Source organism: Tyto alba, unplaced genomic scaffold (genome assembly GCF_018691265.1).
Source record: "Tyto alba isolate M040663 unplaced genomic scaffold, T.alba_DEE_v4.0 Super-Scaffold_22, whole genome shotgun sequence".
Lineage (NCBI taxonomy): Eukaryota > Metazoa > Chordata > Aves > Strigiformes > Tytonidae > Tyto > Tyto alba.
Genome location: NW_024881296.1, coordinates 20,231,214 through 20,257,082, shown reverse-complemented (window position 1 = coordinate 20,257,082; position 25,869 = coordinate 20,231,214). Strand labels below are relative to the sequence as shown.

General features: G+C 40.9%; 1 protein-coding gene across 6 annotated transcripts in view; it reads right to left on the bottom strand.

Moving 5' to 3' along the window:
- The window catches only part of SASH1 (SAM and SH3 domain containing 1), a 565,394-nt gene that overhangs the window by 44,932 nt on the left and 494,593 nt on the right, over window positions 1-25,869 (bottom strand). For 5 of the 6 annotated variants that reach the window (XM_042795665.1, XM_042795669.1, XM_042795666.1 and 2 more), the window contains 6 exons: window positions 18,519-18,569; window positions 18,348-18,397; window positions 6,944-6,984; window positions 5,345-5,431; window positions 3,902-4,014; window positions 2,492-2,593 (listed from right to left, as the gene is read on the bottom strand). In XM_042795665.1, coding sequence (XP_042651599.1) covers window positions 2,492-2,593; window positions 3,902-4,014; window positions 5,345-5,431; window positions 6,944-6,984; window positions 18,348-18,397; window positions 18,519-18,569 — 444 coding nt within the window. The remainder of the gene's footprint in view (window positions 1-2,491; window positions 2,594-3,901; window positions 4,015-5,344; window positions 5,432-6,943; window positions 6,985-18,347; window positions 18,398-18,518; window positions 18,570-25,869) is intronic. The other variant, XM_042795667.1, reaches the window with a different exon arrangement.

Here is a 25,869-nt window from a genome sequence, read left to right as displayed (position 1 = left end):
GGAGTACTTAAACCTTTAGAACACTCCAGACATTCTGCCTTCATTTTTAGACTCACTGATTGCTTATATTCTACTTGCCCCCCTGAAATGTAGTCACTGGGCAAAGTTACACCAAGATTCTCCACAAAAATCCAGCGACCCATCCTCCCAAGTCCTCCTAACTACCAGCAGGTGTCTCTGACTGCGAAGACAAAATAAGGAGGGGAAAAAAAAAAAAAAAAAAAAAAAAGAAAAAGCCATTATACTAGTGTCTTGATATCTCCTTATATTGCAATTTGCTTTTGTCATTTGTGTGTACAAAATGTTTACAAAATGATCAAGTATGATCACAACGTTCCACTAAAAATTGCCTAGTAACAATTTGGCCATGCAACTGAAAAAAAAAAAAAAAAGAAATCAGAAAAAATGCCAACAGAAGCAGAAAAGCCACTGCCCAAGAAGTTTTAATTCAAACCAGAAAGTTCAAATTCAGTGACTCATAATTTCAAGTACTTTCTGAGGTTAGAAGGCAGTGGACTACCTAACAGAACGTTTTTAATATATGGAAAAACATCTTTGCTTCACAGCCTCTATAAAGTGCGTGGGGTAGCTTTAAGCTGAGATTCCAAATTCACAGAGTACAAATCACACAAATGGCACTGAAAGTTAAACCATTTGGCAAAGAAAGGGCTTGAAGAGAGAATCACCTTTGCACATCTCAAAAGCTGGTCATTTTAGATTAACAGAGATATACTTTGGCAAAACAGTCTGGGTGAACACACACCCTATCTCCAGACATATCTAATACTATTTGTTTTTCCCTCTTGCATGTTAATTATAGCCCAAAGTCTTTCACCCCAGCTAACCCTAGTTTGTTTCTTGTCCACAAAAAAAGAAGCCAAGCTGACTTTTGTTCTAACATGAAGTTTCATTTCTGCAGATGAACTGCTTTTCCCTCAAAGGCAAGCAGTTTCACAATTTCTGTTAAATGTAACCAGTATAAAAATTAGAAGCAAGGGCAAAAATCTTGAGAGGTATCTAGAACAATGGAATAGAGATCCCCCATTGATGTTAGCAGGAAATGGTTCACAGCCTACCAGAAGAGCAGAGAGAGGCAAGAGAGTTCTGGGCTCAAAGTGCAAAGATGGCTTAGGAAAATAATTTTAGAGAAAAGGTGCCAAATCGTTCTATTAGGGAGGAAATACTGAGTCATGCTTGGTCCTCAGAGGTGTACACAGCTTTCAGCAACTTCAACACAAGTGTAAACCAGTATCAGAAGATTTAAGAGAGAAATTCAGTATCCTTCTGAGATTTGACCACGGTAAATGAAAGTTTTGAGGGTTTTATGCTATAGATACCTTAGCCAAAGGCCTTAAGAAAGGAAAGTTCAGTCTATAAATACTAATGCAGAAAAGATCAAGACATCTTTCAGCTAGCTAAATAATCAGTGCAGAAGAGTCAGGATGCTTCCTTCTCTATTCTTTGCACATTTCTGATATATCAGAACAGAGTATAAGGCAACATCAGTCCCCCTTTGCTCCTATCTAACTAAAAGATAGGCATTTTTTTTTTTTTAATACAAACAAGAAAATCTTTCTCCACCACAAAATATTTTAAACATCTCATAAAATGACATAGCATTCCTCTTTTCATTTAGGGATGAGAAACTGTCTGCTGCACTTAGCAGGAAATTCCACTGACAATAAAACAAATAAATCAATCAATGGTCTCAAAAGCCTATGTTTCAATTATATGGGTTACAAAGAGCTTGGATCTGACAGCCGAATGTGTTCTTCTTTATGCTTTATCTGTGAACTTTCAATTAGAGAAATGCAGTGGAATAAACTACTCAGTGAAAATGAAGATATTTGGAAGGAAAAATTAATTAATTCAGTATGGCATGAGACAAAGATTATCTGGTACCCATAAAAACAACAGAAGCTACACAGCTCAGAAGTGAAAACGAGGGAGGAAAGCTGCCTTACTGCTTATGGGTCTGGCAAAAGCTGCAAACTCTCTGGGCTGAGAGTTAGCAAAAGCAGAGATAGAACTGTTTGAAAGCAGCAGGCATCTAGGACTTAGCCAGACTCTCATGTAGGATGTATCAACAAGGGTTTGGAAGGCCTGAGAAACTCAACGTCTCAGTTACTGTGAATCAGGAAAGTGAAACAGTTACCTCTAAGCAACCTAAAAAAATCTTCTCTGTGGATTTTGGAACAGGGGCGTTTTTGCCTGAGATGACTTGTGCTTCGAAAGATCAGTGACAAAGGGCCAGATTTAAAAAAAGAAAAAGAATAGAGATTACACAGTAAGACCACTATGACAACAGAACTTGAAGATTTAAAATCCATGTTAAAGATTTCCTGCAGACAGCATATAACATCGCAAGGTCAAATGATACATCTGCTATTAAGGAAATCACCAGGTAATTCAGGATATTTCCGTAATGCAATAAAAGAATTTAAATATTAAACTAGTCTGGGGAGCTAATATCAGAATGACAGGTACTTACATTACAGTTGGAAGACCCATCAAAAGTTGAGTAAGAACCATCAGGCCATTCTGTAGCATCTACAGTGCTCGATTGCCTGTGCTGTGATTCATACTCCTTCAGCTGAAATTTGAAAAGACAGAGAGAACATTTTCCAGTGAGAAGCAGCTAAGTCGTCATTAAAATAGTAAGAGTTAATGTCCTTATAGGTAACGCCCAATAAAGTTGCTGCTAGTAGCTCAGATCACTAGAGGCAAACACTACCTGTACATATATGAACCATACAGATTAGGTACAACCCCCCAACCCCCCTCACACACACATTTTAAACAGCAGAGAAGTAAAAGAATTCCTAATATTACCAGACAGTATCATTTAACATTATTTTTTTTTCATTATTTGACTCCTGGCAAAGCAGTATTTTCTTCAGACAATAACATAACTTTATATTATAGGATAACTTATTTCAAGATGTAGTACGTCAGTACAGAAATTCACCTGAGTGCTAATTCACGATCTGAATCATGTTGTCTGCACCACTGATGGAGCCCATACAGAATACCCTGTGTTCCATCGCAGTACTTTGCACAAGTGTACAAAATCAAAAGTGGTGTGGAAACTTTAACACTGATCTTTTGGATACTGAGCAATTAAAATCTCAGCCCTATTGATGCACAAATACAATACTTTACAGTTATTTTTCTTGTGGTTTATTAATATTTATATTTTGTAAAGAAACATTTGTGACAGCCACTGTACTTATCAAAAAATACCTCTGTGTTGACTCTAATGTCAAAAATGGCTGAATATGATTTCTTGAAGGCTATTAAAACATCACCTTTTTGGTTAAGAAACAAGCAGAAGAAATTTTACCTTAACCATCAATGTTTTTTAAAGTTTTTGTTTTAAAGTTCTAATTGCTGAAAATAGAAGCCTTCAATCAAACTGACCTTCAGCCATTAGCAGCAGGAAAATAGTAAGATATATATGAATTCTGAAACATATAAGACAAGCTCAGCAAAACCTGAAGCATTCCTTTTAGTACTTAAACAAACCTATTAACATATATGACAAATAAGGGCTAGTATAGGTGAGATTCATCTCCTTTACTTTAGACAGCTGCAATGAAAATTTCTACACTTGAGCTTTTCTCTGATTAGCACCTTTTACTGCCAATGGAAAGAAGCAAATGCTTTTAGGGCTTGATTAATTTACCATGCACTGGACATCTGGTTTTGGTTGAGCTAACTCTAATTTTTCCTACAAACAAAGGAATTGCAATCTAATTTATGTTACCTAGTGCAATGGGACAAACAGGCCTCCTTTCTCTTCCTTTGCCAATGTTTTCTGAGCAAATGAAAACTTCAGATTGGTATATCCTACACCCTAAAACATGTTTCTCAAGGAAACTGAAGTATGTACATATCATACCCTAGCAAGTGCTTCCTCAATTGTGATCATCTTCTCTTTGACCATCATCATTAGCTGGATCCGCTCCTCATCACTCATCGTGATCTCACTGGCCACGTACCCTACATCCTCTCCTGCAGGAAAAAGTATAGAGATGATAAGCACGTGTCATGCACAGACCAGAACATGCACAGAACACATTGAAACTGGATTTTACCCAGTGCTCTGAAATCTGGTCGTCACATGGACCTGGCTGGCCAGAAACAGACCCTCTCCAGAGCAGGCTCATCATATGATTTCAAAGGATTGAATGATTTGGAAGTAACTGAGCAAGAAAAGGAAGTAAATTAGGGCTACAAAACTAAGTCTACTTTGACACTGAAAGCAAGAAAGCATGACAAGTAGAAATAAAAAAATGACTGTCATCACAGTTATTGACCCTGAAAGACATGAATCAAAGGAGGAAGTGCTAATGCCAGAAAAGTCCTGCACACAGCCCCACAGAAGCTGTCAGAGTGGATGGGAAGCCTTTTTAGGAATGGTGTGCTGGGCCCTTGCAGCGCTTTGCCGTGGTCTCGTCACGTCCCCTGATTGATCCAGGATACGTAATTGGCCACTGAGCTGGCACATGGTGCTGGATGTATTTGAGCTCTCAACTCCAGGACCTCTCCTGTTGGTATGCGCTTGGCACGTCAGCACGGACAATTAAAACTTGCCTTGAGAGCCAGCAAGGACCTAGCCTTATCTGAGAGCGTAAATGTGCCCCTTTTTGACCTCCTAAGTGGGCTCCTGTCACCTTTCACAATCTGCCTGAACACAGACATAGTGATGGGGAGAAGCATCTGTTTGAAGCACAAGGATCTAACAGATACACATGGGGAAACAAATTTTCTGTGTGAAGAGAAATAATACTTAAAGCGATGCACAGCTTCATCTTTTGGAGAACTAGAGAGAGACATCTGACAGCTTTAGTGGAATTGATCCTACATTTGCAATAGTCACCAGATGCACTTTTATTACTACTCCTTGTAGTGTCTTCTCCTACAATGAGAGGCTAGATCGAAGACTAGAGCAAACAAGTCAAAGTAACCAAATGCCAAAGAAAGGAGAAACATCTTTCTGATTAAAACAGATCAGCATTTCTCTCATTAAGTCACAATAAGGCAAAAAAAAAAAAAGGCATCTTGTTCATTTACAGATATTACTTATAAATACATATTAATCACATCCCTTTGTGTGTGTGCCACCACTGACAATAAGGCCGAAGGCGTCCCAGCCTCGTGTCTGCAGTCTCTCAGAAGATGACTCATCTTTCTGAGCCCTGTCTGGATCAACCAAACCTGTGACAGTTCCAGATTCACAGACCCCCAACTGCCACACTGTTGTAAATTAATTTTACTTCTTTGTGAAGCTGGTGCCTTCTACTTTATATAGATAGGTTGTGTGTCCTTGAAAAAGGTTTACCTTTTGAAGTCTGTCTCATTAGTCCTTTCTGGTTCTTTCGGAAATTCTGCCAAAAAAACTTATTTTTCTTTTTCCAGTCTGCTTTCCCTAAAAGGAAAGTGAGGAGGAAGGATAAGGGGAAAGGGAAAAAGAATTTCAGAAAGAAACATTAGTTAGTAAATGCTAGAGAAGCTTTCAAGCATTAAGTTGTATTTTCTAAGTCAAGAATAAAAAAAAATCAAATTTTCATTTTTTTTCTTGATTTATTCTGTACTAGAACTGTGATGATGTAGCTACTTCAGGGAAATGCGCATTTTTTTATAATTGCCAATGCTATAGGGGACTGAGATAAGCCAGTAACTTACGTATTTTGAATTATAAACAGAAAATACTTTACATTCATTTTAGTATCTGTTGAGTTGTAAATGTCAAGTCTGGAAGTGTTTTTGAAGTGTTTTGTTGGTTTAGTCTCTCTGACAGAACCACAGTTATGCAGCCTAAGCCACAACTCGGATAAATTTCTGATATGTGTGTGTGTATCTATACAGAAAATAAATACATATATATAAATGCACACACATCTGCACAAACACACATGCTCATTCTGCTATGATGAGACCATCAGCCACATCCGACTCTTGCTCTCTGTATGCCTGGACTGTATAAGGCTGGGTCTCCATGTCTATTAATATCAGATCTGCATATGGCTTCATGACCCAGAAGTAAACCATTTGTTCTGAAAAAGAAACGGGATCTGGATCAAGGTAGGGCATATAACTGTTCTGGTGAATTAACCAGGCCACATGCTATAAAGTTTATGCCACCTGCCAGAGAACATACTGTGTGTGATCTGGCAGAAATATTACTGATAAAGAACTACTTCATCCCTCTGTTTTTGAAAAATTCAAAGGAACACAGTTTATACTGTGACACTGAGTTTCAGCATGTGACTACAGTATTTTGGATCTTGCCCTAGAAGACCTAGAGCTGGGTTTACTGACACCAAAATATAGCGCAAGTTTAAACTATGTGGAAGTGTCCCTAGAAAAACATTAAAAAGAAACAAACAAAAAAAAATTCCAATTTTTCTTTTCCTCTCCAATGAGCAAAATAAAATTTGTCCAGAATTGTATCAGCTTAACACAAGTTAAAATAGCAATATGAACTAATTATAGTAAGTTAAAAAAATAAATAAAAAAAAAAGACAATGGAAAACAAATACGTATTTAAGAATGCAAAATATTTCAGAAACAAAGGAAGAGATTCTGGTGTGACATGAACAAAAGTAACAAAAAATGCAGTTATTCATTGGTGGTGGTAATTTTCAGAACAGAAATGGATAGGCTAGCAGTGATCTAACATGCAGACATTTGAAATTCAATACAACAAGTCAAAAGATGTGTATTTATCACACAACAATGCTGGTCGGGCAGTCTCAGTGATCACTAAGACACTTAGCATGTAACTTAAAGCTGCTGAGACTCGCCCTCCCCACACACACAAATGCTGCTGACTTCTGCCAGCATTGTGATACTCAGCTCTTCACATCCCAGCACAAGCAAAACTCAAAACCCGTTTAAGAATTCCATAGGATTATCAAATAAAATTAAATATACTGACCTACACAGCCTTCTTCTGAACTTGATTTATGAATGGAGAGCCTAGGACAAAAAAAAGAAATGGACTTACTGACGAAGGCTTCTCACATTTCACATGAGCTGTCTGATTACCGTAAATTACAGTTTCCAAACAATATTTCATGAGCTGTTTTCTCTTCCCTTTTCTTCCCAACACAGTAAGTTGGAAACAAAAACTGAATCCACTGGTCTGACCACAGTAACTGAGTTCCATTCCTAAACATGCCTTTTGTGACCAGCATAGAAAAATATATACTGACAAAACCTATGATTAAGGCAAAGGAGTCTAGGCATCCCTCAGAAAAACACTTTTGCACATACTTTCTCCCTTTCCATTTGTAAAACAGTAATCTGTCTGCCTTAGAAACTGTAGTGCTAGGATGCTGTACTTGTTTAGCTGTATAACAGTTTTCAGCCTATTTGGTTTTCATCTGAAAATGGTTTACAAATATGCGCTCATTAAACTTTCAGAAGCCACTGTGTGGAGTAGAGATTTAAAGACAAGGTAAAGAAAGCTCATCCAGACCCTATGAAGTGTGACCACAGATGACTGGAGACTACAGCATCTTTCTCCTGCGTTCCTTCTGTGTGCTTTCCCACCAGTGTATACTCCCTTCCTCAAAAGCTTGCTGGAGAGACTTATTTTAACGGAACACAGACTTCACAAACAACCCACTAAAATAGTAAGTAAATCTTTTGTTCTCAGTCTTTATGTTCGTTGAACCAGTTTTCCATAATGGATTCCAACTCATTGCCAACGGTTCACTGTGGGATCTCTGATGAGACATCACCCGGCTTCGTTGCAATATTTTTTCTGTCTGTATAAATGGAGCTAATAGAAATTACCAAATCTTGTACTATTCTTTGAAGCCTTCCTATGGGAATTGCTATTTAACCACACCGTGCCAAGCCAGTGAAATGACTTCTGCCAGCTTCAATGGCTTTGCTGGAGGCTCCAAGTGCAAAGCATTACAGCAGCGGGTTTGCCGAGAGCTCGGCCCTGCGACGTGACAATGCCCTATTGTGCGGTGGCTGTACTGCAGCCATGCAGAATGGAAACACGCGCACCCCAGAAAACCAAGACCTTAAGCCAAACCGTTCTTTGAATGAGGCCATATAGTAATATATGCATGTCATACTGTCTGCAGTGTTTGCACAGGGTCCCTGCGTTTTCTGAGACCGCCAGAAGAGGGCAATGAAGAGTTTTTGATCAATTCAGTAAACCACTTGAAAGAAAATTTTAGTTCCTGACAGTTCAGAGTTTAGATGTAAGCAATTACTGGCCAACGTTTTGTAAGCATGAAAAACATGCTCATCAATTTGCAAAGACATCATTAAAGGGGAAATGAGACAGTATGAAGTTTCAGTTTGATTTAGTAATTCATCTAGACAAGGAGGGTTTGGCACAGCAAAGCTCCAAAATGTAACCTCCTTCAACCTCAGACTGAATAGAAATTTAATCTAGCACAAACTGAAAACTAATTGAAGCAACCAAATTTCAGATCTGTAGTGCACCAGGCCGAGGGAGACATTTAGTGTTCTCCTTGCTGATAAAGTTCTCCCTTGAAGAGGAAATGTTAATGATATAGGTGATATGCCACCGAATGGTTGTTTTTTTAAGAAGCCTAAATACTAAATGCAAGAGAAAAAGACAAACCCCATACTTTCTGGATAAAAACTGCAGGAAAGCCAGCGTCAATATGTAAAGACTTTCAACAGGGCCAGGATTTCATTCAGACACTTTAAAGTTGTCAGTGAGTATTTTTCTAAATAAAGGTAAATCAGATAAAAAGTACATGGACTTGTATATGGAGACAACAAAGTAAAAAGAAAGCCAAGTTCTGTTGGAACTGAAAGAATTAATCTACTAATTATTTTGCACCTGAGCATGGACCTCACCCATCAAGTAGTTATTCTACTTATCTTAAATGAAGTTAGTATCATGAAATGCAGCAAATCACCATCCTTAGAAAATGAAACCTGTTAATGATCAGAACTCTGTCTCACTAGTGAAATTAGCCTCGAAGTGGAGAGGCAGTCTCTTTTGCTCTTCAGTCTCCAAATCCATTTTAATCCTCTTCTTCTCTTGCGCAGTTGCCAACAACGATGCAAGTAAGTAGCAGGTGTAGCGGCAATTCTTGTGACGCAGACATCTGTTCACTGGGAATTAGCCTGAAGCCACCAACTCGTCACACAGTGGCCTCCAAAGAAGGGGAAGAACAGTAAGAGAAAACTTCTGACATGCCTGAGCTAGAGGGGGTGAGAAGAAGAGTAGGATCCACAGCAAGCAGACCACTTTCTCATTTATAACTCATTTAAGAACTATGCCGAGTTCCATCAGAGAATGTAAATTCCAATTATCATTTCATGCATTCCCTAAAGAGGGAATCTTTCATGCCTGGGCTGACCTTGAAAATTCTAACAGCTGGTCTGAAGAGGTGGAAATGCCAACAAAACTTATCACATAGAGCCTGATAAAGCATTTGCTTTTTAGTTCACCAGATAACTCTGATGCTTAAAAATCCTCAGTGAAATCAATCAAGCGTTTTACTTCCTCGATACCTCGTAAAAAAATCCAGAGTACCTCAGAATCACTGTATGCTTATTTTGCCAGTTACACTCCCTTATTCTGTTAAATCTGCAGCTCTTCTGTGAACGTGCACTGAAAGTGATTTGTGTTCTTCCATTCATAGACTGATAACTTGTACTGAAAGTTAATGATGCAGTGACACTTGGCAGAAGTTTCAGCGCTGTGTGTCTGAAAGGGAGCCAAATGCCATTACTCCACTGTGGAGGCCTTAATTTTTGTTGTGGTCTGATGTACAACTTCATTAGCAAGCTTTCACATGAAATGTACTCTGTCACAGCATATAGCAGAAGAAACGTATGGGTATATGTTCAGACAAGAAGGAAGAAAAAAAGATTTATGGCTGGAGGGAAGGAGTACTTTCTTATCAACCCACAATCTCTAGAAGAGAACTGCAGAAGGGTCAAAACTGTAATCTATTAATCTCACAAATCCAAAAGCATCTCTCGCCTGGTACTTTGGACCTCTTAGAGCCAAACTGTTGATATAAACAAATGGGGAGCGCGGGGGGGAATTACAATAGATAATCTAAAAATTGAGCTACTTTTGGGAGTAACCAAGTATTACTGCCTTAAAGAGATTATGGGTTTCAGTGGAGTTTAGTAAATTACATCAGACCACTCAGTGATCAGTGACACAAAATCTAGTAGCAACAGCCAGACTGGAGAACCTGGACCAGGAACTAACTGATTAGAAAGACTGGCTTAACAGAAACAAGTTTACAGTCAACGCTAAAAGCGCAAGTACAAACAGGACTGACACAAGTGTCAGTCTTTCAAACACTGGAGGTTTGCAAATAACAGAGTATCTGGGGATACCAACTGAGAAAGGATGACTGAGAAAAAAACGTTTTAACCCTAAAAGGCATAAGGATGGGAAATTCCAATGGCAGTACAAAGAATGGATATAGATGGGAATAGCTGTACAACAGTCATTACTTATGCTCACGAAAGATGAATTCAAACCAGAACTGGTAAAGATAAAAGCTGTTAGAATAGTCAGGGAACCAGACAGCTTATCTTATGAGAGAAAACTAGAAAAGTTTTGCCTGCTCAGTCTGTCAAAATTTAAAGCTGCAAGAAGATTAATTTACTACCTATTAATAAATCAGGCACATGAACAAATAGATACAAGCTGGAAAAAATCAGAAAAGAGGAGGTAAGATTTCCTCACTATTTGGACAAACTTCCAACAGTAGGTACAGAAATGGAGGGCCACTTTAAAAAACTAACTGCTTTTAAGAGAGTGCTTGAAAGCTAGAGACCAGATGAGACATCTTTGACAGTAAAGATCTAGACATGAGGACTGCCTCTGGAGGGCACTTCTGGTTCCTTTTGCAGCCTGTGGGTTTTGTACAAAAAATGGCAAAGACAGGCATCCAAAATGATCTTTGAATCTATCTTCCCATAAAAGTGATGCAGTGGGAATGACCTTGATATGCCTAAGCAATCCTCCCTTTTATAAATTAACCCTTGAATCCTGGAGGTAGGCTCCAAAACTTGGGAGCGTAAGGAAGAACCAATGCACACATCTGTGTCACAAGCCAACTGAGACTGGTTTTGATTATTAAAATGAGTTTTAACTGGGCTGCATTGAGCTACTAAGCTACAGACCTCCCTGTTAACTCTGGACTGATTTTGATCTCAGACAGAAAACACTGGAGCTTATCTCGCATACAGAGTGGTTGATTTTACAAGAGACACAGTCATACGTGCTCCGAGATGTGAATGTGCTGGTACACCACAGAACTGGAAAAGGAAACAAAAGACATGATGTGCTGCTTTCATGAATGTGCCTGTTGATTTTTGAAAGCTCATAATTCTCGAAACAGAACATGGGAACTGAGAATGACAGGATTTCTGATGGGTTTTTGTTTCAACACTAAGTATTTTAAATGCAGATGTGCTTTAACACATGGCTGCATCTCATTTATGGACCGTAAAATCCACAGGTGCATAGCACCATCTGATAATGAAACCACTACTGTTATGATCTTCAATAAGCTGATAGTGGCCCTCTTATTCCTTCCCGATGACTATTTATAGCCCATTGAGGAAAGTGCTTTGCATGGGATTGTCAATCTACAAATATTATGCACATTCATAGTGGTGAATAAACCGAGGCAAAAGCCCACACTGGCTCTGCTGCAAAGCCATTTGGTTATCCACGTGTATTAAAAACAGCCCAGTCACACAATTAGTATGAAAAACTGACAGACTTGTAACTGCTGCTGACTGAATACAAGATAATTTATCTAACTGGAGCTGGCACAGGGAAGAAAACGGGCCTTTGGTATTTTTATCAAATTTGCATGAACCTGAAGAGAAAGCAGGCCTGCAAGGTTCTGACCTTGCTGGCACCAGTGTGAGAAAGGGATGGAAAGCAAAGACGTTTCATTCAATTATCTTCCCATTAGGTTTCCATAGCAATGGCTCTTTAAGCAGGTCAAAACTTTCTCAGTGGAAACAAACACTGAGCTGCTTGTGGGCCATGCGTGTGTATGTGTATTTTCTACCATCACCAGCATGGAAGCCACCATGTCGGTCCCACGGGCTCAGACCGGTGACTGGCAGCAGGCAGATGGGGCTACGTCAGGTATTTAATAACCTGTTGGTCCCAGCCAGGAGGCCGGTAATTGTCAGCTAAAAAATCTCTTTGACGGGAAAGAGAAGGGCCCAAAGTACTGCACGCAACGCACCCCTGTTCTGCGGGCACTGCTCACTACATGCTGTGTCGACTAGCTGTGACAAGTCAGGCTTTCTCGTGAAAGGCGCCCTTCATGCTTCCTCGTACAAAATTACCAGGCTTGAAATCTTCTTCCAGCTGCTCAAAGGCACACTGGTTTCCCTCCTCACGTGTCCCAGGCGGCGTTTGGCTGGCCTCTCGCTCCCATTGTGTGGGTTACTGTGGGAGTTTCCTGCCCTACTTCTCTTGAGGAGGCTGTTTAAAGGCAGCATGAATAATTTGGCTTTGACTAAATCAGGCCCCAAACAAGTGAAAACAGGGCCGTACACATTCACCGATTTTTTTTGATTCCTGCTAACATGGGGTATAACAAAATCTTATCTTAAATGCAGACACCTTAAGTACAGCAAGCTCTTACTTCTGTTTCTTCCAATATTTCTTTCAATTGTTAAACTATGCAAAAGGAACAATTTATTCTATTAGTAATTAAGTGCAGCATTTAGCATCCTCAGTTTGGGGGATTTGTTTTTCTGCTTTGTTCTTCTCAGTTGCTGCCCTCTCACAGCCTCACATCCTCTGTCATGTTTCTGTTTCTTTGCAGATGAGCTCACAAATATCTGCCAAAGTTAATCTGGGCACCTTGAGAAGTTGCCAGAATCAAATATGATAGAATTTAAGCCCCCCCATTCATAACCTGGAAGGATGATTTAACAACCTCCTACATTTAAAACTTGCCCTGCCATTTGGATGCTGCACGGCAAAAGCATTAGGAAATCTAGTGTTAAAAACTACTGGCAAAGACCAGTAGTTGGTGTATCAAAGGGGGCAGAATTGAGGCTTGAATGAACCCTTTTGCAGAACGAAAGCTGCTTTTAAAGAGACTGCTGTTTTCACTGAAAATCACTATGGAAGACAGGAACACTGAACTGCATGCACTCTTATAGCCTTAGGCTGATTTGGACTTCAAGTTTGTATCACAGGATAGTGACTGGCTTTACTATGGCACATCCACTGCAGAAAATCCTTAAAAACAGATTCAGTCAATAGTATCTCCTGCAGAGACAACAGCATGCAGATAGCAGCCATGGCCTCGCTGGTTGCCTGCTAACCGCCTCAGAGAAAGCAGAAACGCCTCAGCAACCTACAACTCCTCCTCTGACAGTCTCAACAAGCCACCAGAGATCTGGCCAAAGTGTATGAACTCACCGTGCGGAGGGGCTCCATTTAAGATGTATGTTCTGCACACACACAGAGTATGACAAAGACATTCCCTCTCGGGAGCAGCTGGAGCAGGGAGTTGAGGACACAGTTGCCAGAGGCATGGCAGCTCCCCACGCCGCGGGAATGCAAAGCCCCCGAGCAATGCTGCCCTGTGCCGCCTGCACCCCACACATGCATGTTTTTCTCCAGCACCTTCTGCCCAACAACTCGGTTTCCGCCCAGCTCCTCACACTGGCAGAGTCTGGGATTTAGGCCCTGAGAATCAAAGGACTGAGAATGCTTAAGCTGTAGTGTGCCGCAGGCTGAGGAGTACAGCAGGATGAATTGTAGCGCTTAATATGAAGTATGACCATTTACTTGGTTAGGAGTGTGCTTGAGTGGTACAGTTCAATAAACCACAGGTGATTCATGTAGGAGGTGACAATTCATAACACCCACTGCCACTCGAAGGTGGTGGGAATGACTGCAAAACACCAGATAGAGCCACAACTGTTGCCTTGTGCTTTGATTTTTGTCATTCCTTTCTCTAGCAGCTGCAGAGAAAAAAATTGGTACATAGGAGTGACTGTACCTCATCCTATCTGTATGCACTGATCTTGGGTCTCTCATCCACTTCCTTCTCTTTCCTGGCAGTTCTCTGATACACCACATTTGAAATCTGCCAAGAGGCCGCTGCAGTAAACAGCAACAGCAAATAGATCTGTTTCCCAAGATGAAAAACACACAACTTCCCCTCTGCAACATCCCCGGTCCTAAAAACAGGATGGGAGTCAGGATGCAGAAATCTGAGTGCAGGGGGGACTGGGCTTAACCTGGATTTCCTGGCAAACATGCAGAGCTCATCAGTCTGTCATGTAGACTTGAATGCTCAAAAACGGGAACAGGCTAAAAGTTGGATTACATTGTTTTAAATGCTCTGTTTACAATTATGAGAAAACCTTTCTCAGTCCCCTGTCTGAGTAAACATCCTTGGGGTGTTGCCACCACTTGAAAATAATAGGCATTGTATATACAATACATCCCCAGATCAACATGGTATGGAGACAAAGAAGCCATAGTAACTGCTAACAGCACATTTAATGCGTATTTGTTACATTGATTCTTCTAGTAAAAGCAGAAGTCGGTGAGTCTATATAGGAGCACCTGCATTTTCTGAGGCAATTTTTGTTTAAAAATAGCAATATCACTGTTAAAGATGCTGTTGTCACTTTGATGAAAGCACACTGAGAATGTGCAAAGATACACTAGCACCACAACTGACAGCAAGACTGCAGTTTAAAAGATGGGAATCTTGGAGAGGGCAGAAATTTATTATTAAGAGAAGAAAGTTACAAACATCTCATTCCATGCTTTGCGTTATTTGCTGAATATGACTCTGAAGACTGAACAACAGTTTCAGTTTACAGATGGAACTCCAGCATGGCCAAAAAATCAGAGCAATTGTGAGGCAAAGCCTGAACAAACACGACTTTGTTTTCTGTTGTTTACAGATAGCTCCCCAGGCCACATCAGTACCCTTGCTGTTATTTACATAAATCTTGGAGGCCTTTGCTACAGCGAAGATTTTTCTCTTTGTCACAATCAGTCGAACGAAAACCACCTTTGGTAGGGCATTTAAAATGCATAGAGCAGGTTCATACATGCAGTCTTTCTTGTCACTTCATCTATTTAACAGGATCAGTGTTGTCAGAGGAAGGTAGTATTGCCTCAGATGTCTTTTGGAGAGACAATGACTTGAAGTGACAAGCAGCTCTGCCTCCAGGCTCGTTTAACCCCTTCTGCCTCCCTCCAGGCACCGAGGCTGCTCTTCTAGAGACTCTTCTAGCACCCACTAGACAGATACTTGTTGAGCAACTTGCTGGACTGACGGCACGAACTAATTTCACGCTGGCTTTGAACAGACTGGGCAGCAGGGTTAGTAAGACTCAAGGCAAGACCGAACATACACGGCTTGTCCACACAAACGGGATTTTTTCCTACCACGAAGCACTAAGGCTAATCTGTTTTCGGTGCTGTGGAGGGTGGAGCCTACCTATCAGGCTCTCTCTTCAGTTGGGCACCACAGAAAAGGAAAACCAAACCAGGTTAAAACAAACACAGCTTCTTCCAGACTTCCTCAAAGCCTCTTTCTGTCTGGAATCTCTCAACTCTGGCAAATTAAACAACCAACCAGGTGTGTTATTTTAAAACCTTAGACCTTGGTTCTATTAGGCTGCAGGGTGTGCAGGCAGCAGTGCTGGGTGAGGGAGCTACTAAGAGAAACACCATTCCAGCCGACGGCTTATTTTCTCCTCTGTATCCCAGCACAGGTTTTTTCTTGGGACTGCTTTTACTTTCTGAAGCAACCCACTCAGAACAGCAGTCCAGAACAATTTGCCTCACTGCACTCTAGGAAAATGCTTGCATTTTCAATATGTAGAAATATGAGTTTTCTTGGGCAAGCTTTTACTTGGGCTGTGGAAGAGTACTTGCAACAACAGATTTTTCAGCTCCTGAAAAACTGCATGGCTATTTTGGGACAAATCTTTCCTTTTGCCCCCGAAATCTCTTTGTGAATATGAGAAACCAATGCACATCTGCATCGAGTTTCAGGTTTGGCAAACTGGAGTCTTCTCACAACAAAAGAAGTTTTGTAAAAGGTTTGCCCCAGATCTTTCACACAGCATGAGGGGCCACAAAAGCAGTACCCCCAAAGGGACAAGCTTTCCTGCCTTGTAGTGTGCCCACACAGCAAATTCAGATGAAAGCCATAAACTAAACACTGAACTCAAAAAAAACCAAAAAAAAACAAAAACAAAAAAAAACCAAACCAAACCAAAACAAAACAAAAAAAAAAAACAAAAACAAAAACAAACTCAAAACCTCCATAGGGCCAATATGCTGTCCTCCCCCCAAAACTATAAAATTCAACATGTTAGTAGCTAGTACAGACATATTGGATGGACCTGAAGTGGTCATTTTCCTGCAAATCAATTTTATAAACTCTGCATCCCTGAAAGAGGCATTCATGTAACAATACAGCCCTCCAAACTAGAGGAATAAAACAAGCGTTGATGTGACAGGCAGTCACTAATAGGCACAGGACTGTGTAAATTCAGTTTTGAATAATTTGTATGGCATTGAGTAGATATAATTTATTATTCTCAACACCTTGACCAAGTAGCATGTATCACATTGTTTATTGTGCAAATATTTGACACAACTTGTCCTGCACCATTTTCATACATCTAATTAGGTTAAACCCACATGCCCTTCAACTGACAGAAAAATCCTCAAACAGGACACTTCCATTCTTGAAAGGTCCACAAAAATCACAGGTCCCTTTTCCACTTGAACTAAGATAATGAGGTTAATTTCCTTTCAGGGAGGTAAATGGACGCTCTTAAAATAGAGTCACTCAGATTATGTTTTTGTAGATACTGTCTTCTCACTCAGTTATTTGTGGTACAACACCTACACAGAGACACAATTTCAGAAGCTGGCTAGAACTTGTAAGAGGAGTTTATTCCCAGTTTTGTGATGTCCTCCTGTGAGATCTTTATCTCATTATTACCTGAGGTGGGATGCTGCTACTTACTCATGGGAAAAGTGCTTTGAGACTGAGAGAAAAGTATTATGATTATAGGATAATCTCGGAGTCTTAATTCCCAGATTGCAGTTCTCATAATGTTCCCATCCACTTCGCACTTCTGGTTTCATTATAATGTTGGACAGGGAAGCATCCCTGAAGAAAACTTCTCCATGTTTCAATATCTGAAGTACCACTTTTAAACTCTAAGCCTTCTAGGCTTTCTCTGTTAACAGCATGTAATGTGCGGGCAGTGATAGTGCCCAAGGTAAAATTCCCCTTATCTGTCTTAAGCTGTTTTGAAAATGAGCATCTACCTCAAGCAAATCATCACTGATAGGAAGTGATGAAGAGAGACAAGGCACCTCTCAAAGATAACTTACAATTTTCCAAGATCTTTAGCATGAACCAGCTATCAGATTATCCCACAGGAAGTGAGTCCCATACCACAGCTCCCTCTGGGACTGACACTCCTTCTACTGAACCTTCTTCTGAACTAGCAAAAATATGGGTGGTAATTTCTTACAACCTTCCTATTACCATCCAGCACTGAATCACTAGAAGACATTCAACTGTGGGACTGTAAAACTTTATGAAGGCACATCACATCACAACTGGATTTCATGTACTCCCTCTGAACCAGTCCGGCTGGCACTACCCCACAAAGCACAGGCATTTAGAAATACAGTGTCAGTTGTCTTCATGCACTGCTGCACGTTACCCTTAGCAGTAGGGATCCAAGATCTTGGGATCAAAGGAAGGAGGCACAGAAAACAAGCACACACACTGCAGCAGGAGGTGACAGTAAACAGAAACCCTCTCAGTCCTCAGAGAGGTTTTTATACGGACTGCTAAAATTAAAGCTCCTTTTAACTCGGTTTTAAATACTTTATTCCCTTGGCACCTTCTTCAAAAGCTGTTACAAACCCAGGAGTGCACAGGAAAAGGAAAGTGATTTAAGTTTGTAACTCTCCCTTCCCCTCGCCTATCTTTTTGGCTGCATTTAGGTCCAGTCACAGAAAGTTATTTTTTAAGCAGGTTTAATTTGCAGAGAATCAGTGATGGTCATCAAAAATGACCACCCCAAGTATGTATAACCCAAGTGCTCACAGAGGGGAGAAAAGATAACCCACCCTTGATATATAAAGTAATAAAAGGCCAAGAGAGAACGAGAGAAGGAGCAGGTTCCAAAACGGGTTTCATTAATAATGGCTGGATCTGAAATCCTGAAACACCAATCCAGTCTAAAATTAATTTACTCCAAGGAAAAAGAAAACATACCAAATTCCCCCTCCCTCCTTTCTCACCTCCTGTGCCTTCACTTACTTTCTTTCAGTGTCGGGTGTCGACGCTGTGCTGCTGAGACCAAGTGACTCCTGCAAGAGAAGACACATAGCAGTGAGAGCAGACACGAGAGAAGCCTTTGCCCAATTTATGCTGAATATCAAATTAAAGAACAAACAAGCAAAAATGAATTAGCAAAGTCACAGTGCTTACCTCAATCTGGGATCGCAGCTGTAGAGATGTGGGGTTAGCATCAGATTTCTCCTAAAACAGAACAATTGTCATGTTAGTGAAATATCCAAACATTAGAAAGAATAAATCTGAAGGGAGAAGGGAGGGGAGGAGGGGGATGGGAAGAAGAAACGAGGTAATAGAACCTTGAACTACCTCAAAACCATTCAAATGGGAAACGTTAACTTCTTCAGAAGGAACCACTTTCAGAATAAGTTCTGAAATACTCCTGTAAAACAGCTAATTTCATCCTTACCACTGAAGGATACAGAAGAAGGGAAAATTGCCAGGCAGAAGAGATTCAGAACAAAATAGAAAGAGGAATGTTTTATTTTCACTAGATCATCACACAATTTGTTAGATAAGTTCAAGTGCAATTTGCCAAAATTTATCTTCAGGAAAAACATACAGGGAAAATCTAGCACTAAAAGAGTATTCTCTGAGCTAGAAATACTGGGAGGATTCAGATACATTTTGGCAAGGCCAGTTTCTCCCACAGAAATGTGTCAACAGGACAGACTTTGAATCACCTTTCTTCAAACATCTAAGATAAAACCATCTACTCCAGGACTAGGCCATCCAGGCTTCCTTTGCAGGCAGAGAGAGACAGAAGTCTTACAAAGCCACTTGCCCAACAGGTTTCAGCTGCCTCAAGTTAGATGAGGCAAGTCCCACTGGTGGTATCTAATTTAAGATTGCAAGCCAGTTGCTGAAAAGGCACATACTATTAACAACGAGTCTAGCTGAAGTCAGTGGGAACACTCCAATTAGAATAGAGGAAGAAATTATAGTTGTCAGTACTGAGAACTACACTTCACCGATTGATCTGTGTATGAAAGCATGGGGGAACTTACTTATGGTTATTTTATTCTCAGCCAATCCTACCCCTAGTGAAGTTATTGCAAAGTGAGTACTGTAATCAAAAGGCCGTCATAGCTGAGTAAGCAACCACAGTAGTATACGCACTCCAAAAAAATAAAAAAAGGACATGGATTTATTTCTCAATACTGGAGGTCTTTTTGTTCATGCATTCCTCAGCCTAGATGTAAATCTCTTATCTCTGTGAAATTGTACTTCCTACGCCCTTTGTTTACAGAAAGGGTGACAAAACATTCTTAAGATTTAATACAAAAAAAAGAAAACCAGACACAATTTTCTGGAAATGCAGTCTTTTAATACTTAACAGGAAATTACCACTGACTGCCATGAAGTGGTGTTGGATTAGCCCACCCAGAAACTTCACAAGATCTAGAGAGGAGCCTATGTGGCCATCACAAGACGGAGTCAGCTTGCACGGCTGGCCCCGGCAGCCAGGGTGGCACAGGATGGCTCATGGCCATGTGCTTGCTGGTAAATGAGGCAGACGCAGGGTCATTGCCCGACTGAGGGATTTTGCCTGACCATGCATGGCCTGCATATCAGCTTTTGCTGATTTTACAGCACAGAAAGGGAAATTAAGACCTTGAGTGGAAGTTGGCATGAAAAGGTGACCACATTCACTTCCTGACAGATACAACCGGACTCCTCTACTCAAGCAGAATCTGGATCAAGCCCAGGGAAATTCCACAGATGTTCACAGATCAGGAAAGTGAAATTAGATGTTTGGCACCAGGCATCCCTCTCTTCCTCCATTAGTTTTGTCAAAATGGAACCCAAGTAATTTTTGCATCTGGAAAAGACTGCAGGCACATAGCTGCAAATCCTCCTCAGGCACTCTCCCACTCCTGCCTAGCAGTCCGCCAGAAGGGAGGGAAAGACAAACCCCATGGTTCAAATGCTTCCTATTCATGGGCATCTCGTTTGTCCACATAATGCTGCACAGAAGAAGAAAGGAGCATTTTATCAGCTATTCCATCTTAAAGTTTCAGTATGCCAGTCAGGAGAATCCACCTTGTCCCCAACATGCCTTCAAATCCCAACTTCCTGATGATTTATCTGTTGCCTTAAAAAGCTTCCTGATGCAATTTTTTTTTTTAATGTGCTGTTTTTTGTAAACTATCATTTACAAGATGCCATCTGGGTTCCCACGTATTTACAGAATTCTTCTGCTTAAGCAGTGGCTCGTGAAGTTGTAGCTTGAGATTGCAATTAGATGGAAAGTTACTACTTTCAGCCTAAACTGATTCAGCTGAATAGTCAGCTGCATCCTGTGTAACAAAATCCTAAAAAAGCTGACTGTATTTGCTTTCTTTTTTCTCATTTACTCTCAAGCCCACCCTGTTGGAACAGCAGCAGGTTTATAGGATGACCATGCAGGACAAAAGCATGGACAACTCTCCTCTCCCTCCTCTATAGCTCTTACTTTGCAATTCTGGAATGCAAAACATCTGATAGTCCTGTACTGTTGTGATTACTATTCCTACCTGCCTTTCCAGCAGAACGATATATTTCCTATTGATATTTAGACAAGAAACCAAAGGAAAATATTACTCTCAACTGAACTTTCTGGCACAGATCTGTATCACAGATCACAGAACTTTTATCAGCCTCAAGCAATTCTATTTATTTAGGTTAAAATCCATTAAACCTCATATTAAAATACACAGGTTTTGTTGACTTTAATCCACCAGGATCAGGGTCTATTTTATCCCAAGGGCTAATTCTAGAAGGCTGAGCAAATGTTGTACCATTGGCATGATCTCAAGCATGCTATAACATCTTTTAAAAAAATATTTTCAAAGATTAGTTTCATGAAAGTACATCTTTCACCCTCCTGAACCAAACCTTAAAAATGAAACAGGAGAGCTTCGTTTTATAGAAACAGCGGCTGTAGTAACAGGTATCCCTAGCCTGCATTTCCAGGACTCTGGTCTAGACAAAGCAGGCATCAGTGGTAGGTATCTTCTGTTCTAGCAATCTGCTGCCCCAGGTAATTGCCCTCCACGTGTGCCCATAAAGTTGGTCTGACATGTACCAGACATTCACACCACCTACAGACTATGCAGTGTTGGTGCAAGAAACCCACCCACCTGAGAAAGTACCTCATCAAATGCAGACTCCTTAAGCTATGTGATTAAATCCAGCGTTTCCCAAAAGTTTCTGATTTTCTTGCACCGTTTCTGGATTTAAGGGGCCCTGCCTAAGCCACCCATCCTGTTGGTGCACAATGGACACGTCCAATACACTTAAATTGCAGCAACTAAGATATGAAGATTCTGTAGAAATTGAGATACTCAAAAATTGTATTCAACTCCCAGGGAAAAAATAAGAGGGAGGGCAAACGGTGGCTTAGCACCATTTGTCCAGCTCCCCTCAAGGTCCAAGGTTAGCGCAGCAGAGAATACTGATAATACAGCCAGAGGAAGCTGTTAAAAATCAGGAACGCTAATGTCCTGTAGAGTGAAGCCCACGGAATTTAAACTAGAGATTCCTCCATCAAGTCACCCACAGCCGATTTAAAACAATCTCAACTCGCAGAAACATTTTGTCCTCCCAGCTTTAAAGACATATTACATTCTGAGCAGTCCTATTTCCTCCCCACCTCCTCCTCCTTCACCCAAAGCCGATGCCATCAAGAGGATGGCGGCAGGACCAGGCCCCGTGGTGCTGGCTGAAGCGGTGACCCAGCAGCGAGAGGCAGGGACGGGCTGCGGGCACTGTGCTGCCCAGGCACCACCTGGTACTGGGTACTGCCAGCCCTTCTGCACCGCGGGCGCTGCAGAAAGCGGCTGCGGAGCCGGACTGGTAAGGCTAAGGCTCAGGGCCTTCAGTGCAGAAGTGAAAATCGGCGCTTTTCATAAATCTCTCATTTTGAAGGAAAACGCATGTTGTAAACTTAACAAGCAGGATTCCTGGCTTATGCTTCAAGCCTTAAGTTGTTCGCCTCCGGGCTCAAGAAAGAAGCTTCCTTCACATGTAGCTTTTCTGCTTACTTTGTATCACTCTGTGATTTATGGTGATCATTTGGTTACATTTTCTTTGCAAATTACTGCAGGTTTCTAAATATTGTGATTTTGGTTTTATATACTATCTTCCTTGTAAAAAGCTTGAAAACAGTTTTATGACAATTTATGAGCTAAGCCTGAAAAACACATATGGAAAGAAAGTACAAAGCGCAAAATACACAGGGAAGAAGCTGGAAACTCATTTCCTGACTGGAATGTCAGGTTTTTAAATCATGAGGGACTTTTCCTCCTGTGGTAACTTCAGTTCAGTTGTTCTGTATGTTACATAACAGATGAGGGACATCTCTGCCTCTCCAAAGGCATTGCTGTTCTGCTGCTGAAATACACAAGCAAGGTAGAGAAAAGCATCCAAAAGGAAACCTAGTTACCCAGGGTAAGGCTCACACGTTCTAGGGTGAATGCTCATTTATGCACAACTTAGTTTAGGAAATTATATTCATTGAATGAATCCCTTCCAATTAGAAATTCATGAACCTCTTCACAGTTTCTGCCACAGAAGCTGTATCCATTTGAATAATAAATTTAAACACTTCTCTGCAGATCCCAAGACAGGATTAATCTCACTGTGCAGACAGCAGCTGTGCAAAGTGAGATCCTGATGAGCGCTGGGAAAATTCAGTGACATAACCAATGGAAAGGAGATGGCTAAAATGCTCATAAATTTATAAATAATTTTATGAAACCATTTCAGCAGGTGTTAGAAAGGCACCTACAGCAGAAAACTTCTGTGAGAAAATTCTGCCAGTCTCCTCCCCAAACATTTCCCCTGTTTGCTCCAAACACACACTGAATGTTCTAGTCTAGCTTCTGAAATGATTAAACAAAGCTACACCTGACAGATAGCCAGAGCACTGGAAGGTCTCTAAGAGTTTGTTTTACCTTGAAAACAATCGTTCTGCCCAGAGTCCTCCACCACATACCATATTTCAGCCTCTGCAGAGGTTCTGGAGAAGGTGAAGGGAAGCCCCTGTGCAGAGACAGCACAGGTACACAGGTAATGGAAATTGACTACAAGTCACTAGCTATGGGTCACAGGTCGGAATAAAGAAATAAAAGAAACCTATCCCTGTGGCAACCACCTCAGCAAGTGTCTGAGGGAATTAACCAGCTCAGTGAGTTTCCAGTGGTACAGATTAGTAAAAGTCTCATTTTGTGTCTCAAACCACAACCTCCTGACCATCTCCTTCACCATTTCAGTGAAGGGTGAAGGCCTTCTGCTCCATTACTCTTGCACGTTAGAGCCAGAGTTGACACACGCTAAATGATAACATCCTGCTGCAGCAGCAAAACTCTGAATCAAGGAAATGAGCTATGTGGGAGGAATGGTTACAGAAAAAATGGGATTTCAGACAATAAATACTTCTACAGATGAAGTAACAGTCCAAGTGTCTCAGTGCTTTGTACAGCAGTGCGGATATAGGTAAACACTTAGTTTAACTACTGATGAAACGCAGCTTCAGAGAAAACACACTGCTACAGCATTCACATGTCTGCTTTTAGTATTAGGTAGGGAAAAAAATCATGCCTCTAAGCTTGACACAAATGCTGGAATCTATTGAACGTAACACGTCACCGAGGGAAGCATTTGACACAGTCCTCTCTGCCAACAATAAAACCAGAAGGGGTTTTTTGTCCATCTCAAATACATTGCATTCAACACTAAGGCTGGAAGCCACAGGAACTGAAAAACATTCCACAATGATTTTGAAAAACATAATTCATTATCAATTACAAAGAAACTGCAGCTTTGTAAAGCCCTGTAACAATGAAAAGCAAGGCAGTGCTAACTCATAAATCCACTTGTAACAAATGGAGGCTGAATGCATGAAATTACGGCACAAAGACAGGAAAACAACAGCAATGGGCTTCAGAGAAAGGAAAGTCAATACAGGAACACAGCATTCTGCAGCGGAGAAATCAAATACCTTCTGATCAATTTTCCAAACAAGGTGAAACAAGCCCAGAACTATGGTAGTTGTCTCTGTGCTAAAAACATATTAATATAAAGGTGTATATATGCTATTGGAACACAGCAGGTCTGTTGATTGATGTATTTTACACCCATTACCCAAATGGTAAAATAGTAAAGTGCTCTTGCACGGGCATACTGCATCTATACTAGAGCTCTTGCTGGTATAAACAGGATGAGTAAGACCTGCCATCTTTGACTAAAACTCCTCAGGTCTGTCAGTATCAACTTTTATTGTACAGGTAAGGCCAAAAAGAGCTTTTGTGAGGAGAAACAATGATGGAAAACACAGTGAAAGACCTGGGTTTCCAGGGAGGACTTTAAAATAGCAAGGGTGTTCGTGGCATTGGGAAGAGCTGTAATGTTTCAGAGAGATAAAGAAAATCAAACCAACCACATCAAGAATGGTGAAATGTGAAGCTCGAGAGTGCTCAGGACGTGACACTGGTGAGGGAGGTGTGAAGCAAAGCCCAACTGGACACTGCCCAAAGCAAGGAGCCCTTCTTGTGCAGGAGCTGACAAGGGGCCTGGGCAAGAGCCACCACTTCCCCAGGGAGAGGGTTTGGGCCTGTGGGAACAGGACACAAGGAAGGGAGAAAATAAATGAATAAACAAACAAACAACAGTTTGATACAGTGTACTTTGCGGTTGGAACAGTCTGGTCAGACAAGTACAGACTCCTCGCCCAGCAGTTGGCCCTCTGGTGAGGACGGCTATGGCAGCCATGCGGGTACCTTGGCCTCAGTCACCAGCTGAACAGATACCCTTAAATAATTAGGAAGTCAGCATCTCTGTGAGCAACACATCCCCCCCCCCACCACCCTGCACCTCGCTTTCCTGTAACTGCAGGGCCAGGAATTTAGAGTGGGCTTGGAGTGGAGCACTCACAGCATCACCAGTAAGATGAAAATAATCACAAGCAGCTCCTCACCTTGAAAGCCCTGGCAGAATATGCCAGACTTCTTTCTGAATACAGTCAGTCCTGATGATATGGTTTTTATGTGCTATTCAAATTCAAGATACCCATTCCTCAGGGTCAGTGATGTTCTCCATTTCCCTCTGTGAAACACTTTTCAGATCTTACCAATTTTTCATTTTAATGTACACAAAGCTGTACTATGCTTGTATTAAACTTATTTGCCATTTTTTCAATTTCTTTTCAATACTTTCAAGAACAACAAAAGATGTATTTTCTTTATGGAAAGTGGCAAGGGAAGAGAATGGGAAGCCCAAGCTAAGACTAATGCCTCCAGGAAACTTCTACAGCCATGCTATATATCCTTCTAGATGTACCATGGAAAGAAACAAGCCCACTGTATGTCACGTTTGTATTGATACTGTATTTGTTCATCTACACACCAATATCTGTGCCTCCAGCACATGAAATTTCAGGTGATCTATACTGCGAATGAATGGAAGCCTTCATGCTCCATCAATCAAATCAATACACTCAAAGTGG